Source organism: Silurus meridionalis, chromosome 25 (assembly GCF_014805685.1).
Source record: "Silurus meridionalis isolate SWU-2019-XX chromosome 25, ASM1480568v1, whole genome shotgun sequence".
Lineage (NCBI taxonomy): Eukaryota > Metazoa > Chordata > Actinopteri > Siluriformes > Siluridae > Silurus > Silurus meridionalis.
This window is the reverse complement of record NC_060908.1, coordinates 802,501-812,500: the sequence shown is the minus strand read 5'-3', so window position 1 is coordinate 812,500 and position 10,000 is coordinate 802,501. Positions and strand designations below refer to the sequence as shown.

General features: G+C 36.1%; 2 protein-coding genes across 2 annotated transcripts in view; both read right to left on the bottom strand.

The window, feature by feature from the left end:
• rnf167 (ring finger protein 167) overlaps positions 1–3,320 on the bottom strand; it is an 8,503-nt gene extending 5,183 nt beyond the window's left edge. The window contains exons 1-2 of the mRNA XM_046839703.1: positions 3,095–3,320; positions 1–28 (exon numbers count right to left, since the gene is read on the bottom strand). The exon at positions 1–28 is cut by the window's left edge and continues 78 nt beyond it. Coding sequence (XP_046695659.1) covers positions 1–21 — 21 coding nt within the window. The 5' untranslated portion in view covers positions 22–28; positions 3,095–3,320. The remainder of the gene's footprint in view (positions 29–3,094) is intronic.
• Positions 3,321–5,372: 2,052 nt separating this feature from the next.
• The window catches only part of spag7 (sperm associated antigen 7), a 6,338-nt gene continuing 1,710 nt past the window's right edge, over positions 5,373–10,000 (bottom strand). Inside the window, exons 6-7 of the mRNA XM_046839701.1 lie at positions 6,532–6,688; positions 5,373–6,347 (exon numbers count right to left, since the gene is read on the bottom strand). Coding sequence (XP_046695657.1) covers positions 6,235–6,347; positions 6,532–6,688 — 270 coding nt within the window. The 3' untranslated portion in view covers positions 5,373–6,234. The remainder of the gene's footprint in view (positions 6,348–6,531; positions 6,689–10,000) is intronic.

The following is a 10,000-nucleotide window of genomic DNA, read 5'->3' as shown; positions in this document are numbered from 1 at the left end:
TACACACCACACACACACCATCCTGTTCCTGAGAGAGAGAGAGAGAGAGAGAGAGAGAGCGAGAGAGAGAGAGCGAGAGAGAAGGGGAGAGAGAGTAAAAGAAAGAGAGTGTAGTTTAAAACACCATCACCACATCACTGTGTCCTTGTTTATCTATATATGGAAAAGGGGCGGGGCTTATTCTGTCTTTCACTTTTCGTCTAGACGCTGTATAAAACTCCAGACTGCAGACTGATGAGAAGAGAAGAGGAGTCTCAGTGTGAGGGTGATGCAGACACTGATCTCTCACTAAAACTATCCTGCGTAATAAACGAGTGTGACCAGTTCAGGGCTGGAACTCGATCTGGTGTCGGGTCACATGACAAGTCACGCAACACAACACAAATATGACACAATAACATGAAAACAGGAGACAATACAACACAACACAATACAACACAACAGTACACTAACACAGCATGACACCACATCCATACAATATGACAACACAACACATGACAATAACAAACCACACAACACCACACTAATACATCATGGCAACACAACAACACAGTGAAGACGCAACGCAACACAAAACGACATTATTTACATTATTTACATAATAACGATCAATTAATCAAACAAGCGAATTAATTCATTAACATTTAAATAAATACAGGAAAATATTTGATGATTATTTTCTCGTTTTAAAATCTCATCAGCTGCTTTTAGTGGGTTGATAATTAACATTTTTAAATAAACAAATAAATAAATAAATAAAAGAGACAAATGTGTCATGCTCTGCTTTTTACGGAACGTAGCGAACACGCAACAGTGAGAAATCTCTGAGCTTCTCTTTTATACAACACGTCATTTCCTCAGGACTGACTGACCAGTCACACGTGCAGGAGCTCAGAATTCTGGTGAAACCACGTTCAGTCACAGGAGCTCAACATCAAGTCCTCCCTCACCTCCAACATACAGCTGTACAGATCACTGACACTGGAGACTCCTTCCATTATATACACAATATAAACACAATTACCCTCTGTACACGCTCTCTTTCCCTCTCACTCACTCCCAGCAGACACAGGAGAGAGGCGGAGAGACGGAGGAGACGCAGAGGAGATGGTGAAGAGACGCGGGAGAGACATGGAGGAGGCGCAAGAGACACGGAGGAGACACGAGAGACACGAAGGAGACGGGAGAGAGACGGAGGAGATGCCAGAAATGCTGAGGAGACGTGAGAGTGATGCAGGAGACAAAAGAGAGACACGGAGGAGACGTGAGAGATGCTAAGGAGACGCGAGAGAGACCTAGAGAGATGTGGGAGAGAAGTGGAGGAGACAAGAGAGAGACGCAGAGAAGACATTTATTTATTCATCCTGGTAAAACACTTCCTGTCTCTGAAATGTCTCAAACCTCCATCATTACATCTCACTTCATCCTCAAATCTCTCCGAAACATAATCACAACCGTTTCCTGTTGCTTCCCAGACTAACAGGAAGTCTGATCCTCTGTGCTGATCGTCAAATAATCCAAACTGTAGCTCTGATATCGTTATCGTATATACGCGTTTCGAAAGATTCTCACTTCCTGTCAGAGACGACAGAGTTTTTTAGATGTGTTTTAGAACTTTAGTTATAAAATCAGCTGAAACCCTGAATCAGGGAAAAAGCTAAAAAAAGAAACAACTGAATAACAGAACAGGAAGTGAAAGAAAAGTTTTAGCAATGAAACGTTTATCATTTTTAAAATCTAATTATTTTATGGGTCAATCAAAATACATTTTATTAGTCCCACACATTCATACACACTACAATTTTAATAAAAAGTAAAAACGTATTCAAATTTTAAATAAATAAATAAATAAACACAAAATTAAACAGAAAGGGATTGTTTTCTTTTTTATTACCCTCTAAATATATATATTACTATATTATTGTACTTATTATATTTATAAATAAAACTTAAAAAAGGACTATTTTTTATTTCTCTGTAATAAAGCAAATGTGTTTAATGTAGTTTATATACATACAATTTTATCTTTTATACCGTCCTGTATAAATCTATAAATATATTTCATATAGTGACTCATTTAAATGTTTTATTAGTTAGAATATAATAAGGAAGAAACACAGAGCACATATTTAACAATAAAAAATTAACTAACATAAATGTCTCTGAGGTTCGAACACAACGCAGTGCCCCGATTTCTCTTCGAGTACAAACTGTTCTACATCTGAACCACTAACCCACTTTATTAATCAGGAATTAACACCGAAACAGGATTTTATTCCAAACACAATCGGATTTTTTCCTTCCTCAGACATCAGAAACTCCAGTGATTTGGATCATAGCCTTATGACACGATTAGGCAATGTGTGTGTGTGTGTGTGTGTGTGTGTGTGTGTGTGTGTGTGTGTGTGTGTGTGTTTTTTATCCCCTGCATGGTTCTGGCATGTGACGTTTGGAGAATTTTCCGCTATTATGAAAGGAAGTTGAAGAGGAAGAGCGACAATACAGGATCTTCTCCACATGTGCTCAGGTTTTCTCTTCCTACACATTATTACTGGTTTGGTGTGTTGAATCAAGGAAAAAAATAAAATAAATACACACACACACACACACACACACACACACACACACACAGGGAACATTAGTCCCTTCCTTTCCCATGTGATGTGTTGTGTTGTGTTGTGTTTTGTTGTGTGTGTGTGTGTGTGTGTGTGTGTGCTAGACAGTTTAATCCTAAACACTAACCCAAGGCTGAGATACTAGACATGGGTTTAATAATAATAATAATAATTGAAAAACATGGTAAAAGAAGAAAAATTATGGCAACAAGAAATGTATAAATAAACCCACTTCCGGTTCCAGGTGCATTATTATTATTATTATTATTATTATTGTGATGATGATGATGATGATGATGATGATGGTGGTTATTGTCTAATCAAATCTAAATGCAATAGTCACAGTGATCTGATTCAACAATAACAAGCCACAGAACACACAATAGTAATAAAACAGGTCTATAATGATGTAAAACTCCAAGTTAAATGATAATTTTAGTTGTTTATAAACTGTCACGTCTTGTAATTTATCAACTTACAGTCCGAAGATCTTCCTGAATAAACTCTCCTTTTCTCCTCCTTATCGTCTTCTTATTATACAAACTCCAACCTCGGGGTGAAAACCTACTTTTTTAACTCCAGGAGGGAAAAAAGCAGAACCCAGAACTTTTCAGCTTCGTCATTCCAAAACGTCGAAATTCTCCTTTTGTTGTTTCCGTGTGTTTACGCTTCAGCAACAAGGCCAGCCTTGTAGAGGCGCACTTCTCGCGAGATCTCACCCACCCCATTACACAGCGCCACCGGGCCTACAAAATCTCGCGAGACCTTGTTTGTAATATTGCAGGCTCCAAAATCAGCTGATCGACGTCGCGGAAGATCTCGCGAGATGATACCGCTGATATGCGACAGCCTGTAGATCTCGCGAGATGTGAGAACTGTCGCGCTGTAACTTGTATATAAAAAACATACAGAATAAAGTTGATGATTCGAAATAAATGTTTTATTTTAAAACAAGTTTATTGTCTAATAGTTCGAGGTAAATTCTGTATCTGTGTCAGTAAAGTGATTGAAGCTCCAGTAGATGGCGCTGTGGACATTTTATTTCAAGTCAAAAAGCTACCATATATACCTAAATACACAGTGACATGAGACAACGTTCCTCCAGAACCCTGGTGCTACACAAACAACATAAAGCTACATAACAGAACACAGAGTTAAAGACAAAACATAATGTAGTGCAAAAACATCAGTAGGAGCAGTGGAGAGGTGCAGAACCTAAAGAGTATAAACAGTATAATAAGATTCAATATAATATGGTGGTGGAATTCATTGAGATGAGTATTGAGTGTGTGTCAAATTCAGGTTGTACAGTTTAGTAACATACAGTTAAGTGTGTATGTGTTTGATAAAGTTAAGTTCTGTGTGTCGAGGAACCTGATGGTTTGAGGGAATCCGAAGCATTGTCAGAGATGGAGGGGAGAGATGATCTCAGATGATCTTCTCAGCCGTCCTCACTGTTCTCTGTAGTTCCCAAACCAGGCAGTGATGCAGCTGCACCGGATGCCCTCTAAGGTCCCTCTGTAGAACATGGTTAGGATGAGGGGATTGAGATGGGCTTTCCTCAGGAGGACACATCAATTATCAGTGGAGAAGGGACTTGTCGTTCTTGCTGAGGAGACCCACCACGGTCGTGTCATCAGTTACCTTGATGATCTGATTCGAGCTTTGCATTGCTACACAGTTGTGAGTCAGCAGAGTAAACAGCAGTGGGCTAAGCACGCAGCCCTGAGGGGCCCCAATGCTCAGTGTGGTGGTGCTGGAGATGCTGTTCCCGATCCGGACTGACTGAGGTCTCCCAGTCAGGGAGTCCAGGATTCAGTTACAGAGGGAGGTGTTCAGGACCAGTAGGCTGGGCCTGAACAAATACAAATACTCAACATGTAAAACACAAACAAGTTCCAGCTCCTGTTGTGCCTTAAATTGCACGACTACCTAAATATTTCATTTATTAGAGGCAGAATAAATAAATATAAAAAAGTTGCTGGAGAGAAAAGCAGATGAAGCTAATATTATTGAGTTCATTCTCAGCACAGTGGTGGCATTGACAAAACTGAATTAAATAGTCAAATAACAAAAATACCATTAAATGCAGTTAGAGGCAAAACATGTTATAAATAGAATAAATATATAAAGAAATGTGAAAATTTAATGTTATAGTAAAAGCAAAAAGTAGTAAAAAAAAAAGTTAAATATTTTAATTAATTAGCAATTTCTTATTATTTTAATATATCGAATTTTAAATAAATAAATAATTGTAATAGACATGGCATTGTGTGTGTGTGTGTGTGTGTGTAACAAGTCTCTCATGTTGAAAATTGTAGTAAATTGTAACCCACTCATTAACATTAGATATTATATTATTATACTTACAGTGTCTGTGAAACGTATAGAAAACTGATTAATGCAATGAAAAACACACCATTAATTACTTTCACACAACTATTCCTGGTTCAATGCTTTATTTAAAGCGTGAGATGTGAGTAACAGTCGAGTCGGTTACAGACGCAGGCGTCTCAGATACAGTGTGTGTGTGTGTGTGTGTGTGTGTGTAAAACACGGACACAAGATTCACTACTGACAATGACACGTTTCAGGTTTATATTTATTTCATATTCAGGTGTTGCACAGTAAAGAAAGGCTTTAAAATGCTATAAATATGAAGGAAGTGTTGGGTTTCAGATGCGATTTTTTCAGCTGGATTTGTTTCCTGCATTAAATATGAATGAAACATATAATGATGAAATACAGAATCCACAGTAAGAATGAAGAGTTTTATTCACCTAAAACAAACTTTCTGCTTTATATATGAACATGCACAGGAATAAAAGTCCTTATTTCTAGTACAGGATCCACGTGAAGCTGAGATTCAGGCTTCTCACGTCACATGATAAACACGCTGCAGGCGGGAGTCAAAACAGTCACAAATACTCAACATATAAAACACAAACGTTCCTGATTCTTTTGTGCCTTAAATTAAAAGAGAAAAGTGGGTGTGGCTTTGTCCATATATGGCCAAAAATAGAATCTTAACTTTGATTACGCAAATTCAAAGATTTAATATCAGTGCCAATGATTTCTTTATTTTTAAAAAACACGTCTATTTTTCTAGTTGTAGCGTTTCTGTCACTGCCACTTGAACACGCCCACAATTCCATATATGGTCTCAACTTTTATTTACACACCCACTTTCCATCCAGTATCCTCAGACACGCCCACATTTCAATATAGGGATTAGAGGCATTTCCAAGTCGCTTTATTTAATAAAAACACTAAAAAAATTAAAACCTGCATGTTTAGTGTCTTAACATCACATCAGGAAGACACACAGTGAAAGACACACTGTCAAGTTTTAAAACCAAATACCACACAATGAGGAGGGTAGAAGCAGCAGACAAGGCTGGAGTGACCCCTAAACAGTGTGTATGTGCTCTCGCTCTCTCTCTCTCACTCACTCACTCACTCACTCACACATCCCCACAAGCCACCCATGTGATATTGCTGTAGAATACAACACTATATATGGACATGTCTATGAGTACACACCCTGAAACACACACACACACACACACACACACACACACACACACACACACACACACACACACACACACAGGTCGTCTCACAGACTTCCGGCCCCCGTGTCCTCTTCTCCTCTCTTGAGTCGCTTTTTAGCTCGGATATCGTTCATGGCCTCCTCGATGGAGCGCGTGTCTCTCTTATTGGCCACCGGGACTAACAGAGTCAGAAACGACCAATCAGAAATCAGCCAAAATCATCAGTCATTTATTTAAAAGAAAGAGATGAAAGAAACATCAAGAGTTTGGAACATAAACATGGACCCAAAACGTAAACATACTGCACTCAGGAACAACATTTAGTATGTGTGCGCGCGTGTGTGTGTGCGCGTGTAACTCACCACAGCCGTACGCCCGGTTGGCCTCCAGCGTGTGGGCGGCGTCTTTAGCAGCAGATGTACCAATCAGATGGCTGTATTTGTCTCTGTAGTTGGAGCTGGGAGACGACGGCCTCTTCTGACTTGCACTCGCTGTTTCTTCCTCCAACGCCGCCTGCTCCTGAGGGGATCGGGGTAGATGGGCGGAGCAATGGGAGGTTACCAGCCAATCGGATTTGTGCTAACCGTATGAACACTTCTGATTGGTTTAGATTTTCAGTTTATTAGTAACAAAATCTATAGAAATTAATGAGCTTCACCTGAGATCTGCACTTACAGAACGTGTTAGAAATGTTATATATGGTGTTATGATGTTGTTATAAATGTGTTGTGTGGTGTTATGATGTTGTTATAAATGTGTTGTGTGGTGTTATGATGATGTTATAAATGTGTTGTGTGGTGTTATGTGGTGTTATGATGATGTTATAAATGTGTTATGTGGTGTTATGATGTTGTTATAAATGTGTTGTGTGGTGTTATGATGTTGTTATAAATGTGTTATGTGTGGTGTTATGATGATGTTATAAATGTGTTATGTGGTGTTATGATGTTGTTATAAATGTTGTGTGGTGTTATGATGTTATAAATGTGTTATGTATGGTGTTATGATGTTATAAATGTGTTATATGTGGTGTTATGATGTTGTTATAAATGTGTTATGTGTGGTGTTATGTGTGGTGTTATGATGATGTTATAAATGTGTTGTGTGGTGTTATGATGTTATAAATGTGTTATGTGGTGTTATGATGTTATAAATGTGTTATGTGTGGTGTTATGATGTTGTTATAAATGTGTTATGTGGTGTTATGATGTTGTTATAAATGTGTTATGTGTTGTGTTATGATGATGTTATAAATGTGTTATGTGGTGTTATGATGTTGTTATAAATGTGTTGTGTGGTGTTATGTTATAAATGTGTTGTGTGGTGTTATGATGTTGTTATAAATGTGTTGTGTTATGATGATGTTATAAATGTGTTGTGTGGTGTTATGATGTTGTTATAAATGTGTTGTGTGGTGTTATGATGTTGTTATAAATGTGTTATGTGTGGTGTTATGATGTTATAAATGTGTTGTGTGGTGTTATGATGTTATAAATGTGTTATGTGTGGTGTTATGATGTTATAAATGTGTTATGTGTGGTGTTATGATGTTGTTATAAATGTGTTATGTGTTGTGTTATGATGTTATAAATGTGTTGTGTGGTGTTATGATGTTGTTATAAATGTGTTGTGTGGTGTTATGTTATAAATGTGTTGTGTGGTGTTATGATGTTATTATAAATGTGTTGTGTTATGATGATGTTATAAATGTGTTGTGTGGTGTTATGATGTTGTTATAAATGTGTTGTGTGGTGTTATGATGTTATTATAAATGTGTTATGTGTGTTATGATGATGTTATAAATGTGTTGTGTGTGTTATGATGATGTTATAAATGTGTTATGTGGTGTTATGATGATGTTATAAATGTGTTGTGTGGTGTTATGATGTTATAAATGTGTTGTGTGGTGTTATGATGATGTTATAAATGTGTTGTGTGGTGTTATGATGATGTTATAAATGTGTTGTGTGGCGTTATGATGTTATTATAAATGTGTTGTGTGTGTTATGATGTTGTTATAAATGTGTTGTGTGGTGTTATGATGTTGTTATAAATGTGTTATGTGTGGTGTTATGATGTTGTTATAAATGTGTTATATGTGGTGTTATGATGTTGTTATAAATGTGTTATGTGTGGTGTTATGATGTTGTTATAAATGTGTTGTGTTATGATGTTATAAATATGTTGTGTGGTGTTATGATGTTGTTATAAATGTGTTATATGTGGTGTTATGATGTTATTATAAATGTGTTGTGTGTGGTGTTATGATGTTGTTATAAATGTGTTGTGTGGTGTTATGATGATGTTATAAATGTTATGTGTGGTGTTATGATGTTGTTATAAATGTGTTGTGTGTGGTGTTATGATGATGTTATAAATGTGTTGTGTGGTGTTATGATGTTATAAATGTGTTGTGTGGTGTTATGATGTTGTTATAAATGTGTTGTGTGGTGTTATGATGTTGTTATAAATGTGTTATGTGGTGTTATGATGTTATAAATGTGTTGTGTGTGGTGTTATGATGTTGTTATAAATGTGTTATGTGGTGTTATGATGATGTTATAAATGTGTTATGTGTGGTGTTATGATGTTATTATAAATGTGTTATGTGTGGTGTTATGATGTTGTTATAAATGTGTTATATGTGGTGTTATGATGATGTTATAAATGTGTTGTGTGTGGTGTTATGATGTTATAAATGTGTTATGTGTGGTGTTATGATGATGTTATAAATGTGTTATGTGTGGTGTTATGATGTTATTATAAATGTGTTGTGTGGTGTTATGATGTTGTTATAAATGTGTTATGTGGTGTTATGATGTTATTATAAATGTGTTGTGTGGTGTTATGATGTTGTTATAAATGTGTTGTGTGTGGTGTTATGATGATGTTATAAATGTGTTATGTGTGGTGTTATGATGTTGTTATAAATGTTATGTGTGGTGTTATGATGATGTTATAAATGTGTTGTGGTGTTATGATGATGTTATAAATGTGTTGTGTGGCGTTATGATGTTGTTATAAATGTGTTGTGTGGTGTTATGATGTTGTTATAAATGTGTTATGTGTGGTGTTATGATGTTGTTATAAATGTGTTATGTGGTGTTATGATGTTGTTATAAATGTGTTATGTGTGGTGTTATGATGTTGTTATAAATGTGTTATGTGGTGTTATGATGATGTTATAAATGTGTTGTGTGTTATGATGTTGTTATAAATGTGTTATGTGTGGTGTTATGATGTTGTTATAAATGTTATGTGTGGTGTTATGATGTTGTTATAAATGTGTTGTGTGGTGTTATGATGATGTTATAAATGTTATGTGTGGTGTTATGATGTTGTTATAAATGTGTTGTGTGTGGTGTTATGATGATGTTATAAATGTGTTGTGTGGTGTTATGATGTTATAAATGTGTTGTGTGGTGTTATGATGTTGTTATAAATGTGTTGTGTGGTGTTATGATGTTGTTATAAATGTGTTATGTGTGGTGTTATGATGTTATAAATGTGTTGTGTGTGGTGTTATGATGTTGTTATAAATGTGTTATGTGTGGTGTTATGATGATGTTATAAATGTGTTATGTGTGGTGTTATGATGTTGTTATAAATGTGTTATGTGTGGTGTTATGATGTTGTTATAAATGTGTTATGTGTGGTGTTATGATGATGTTATAAATGTGTTGTGTGTGGTGTTATGATGTTATAAATGTGTTATGTGTGTTATGATGATGTTATAAATGTGTTATGTGTGGTGTTATGATGTTATTATAAATGTGTTATGTGTGTGGTGTTATGATGTTGTTATAAATGTGTTATGTGTGGTGTTATGAT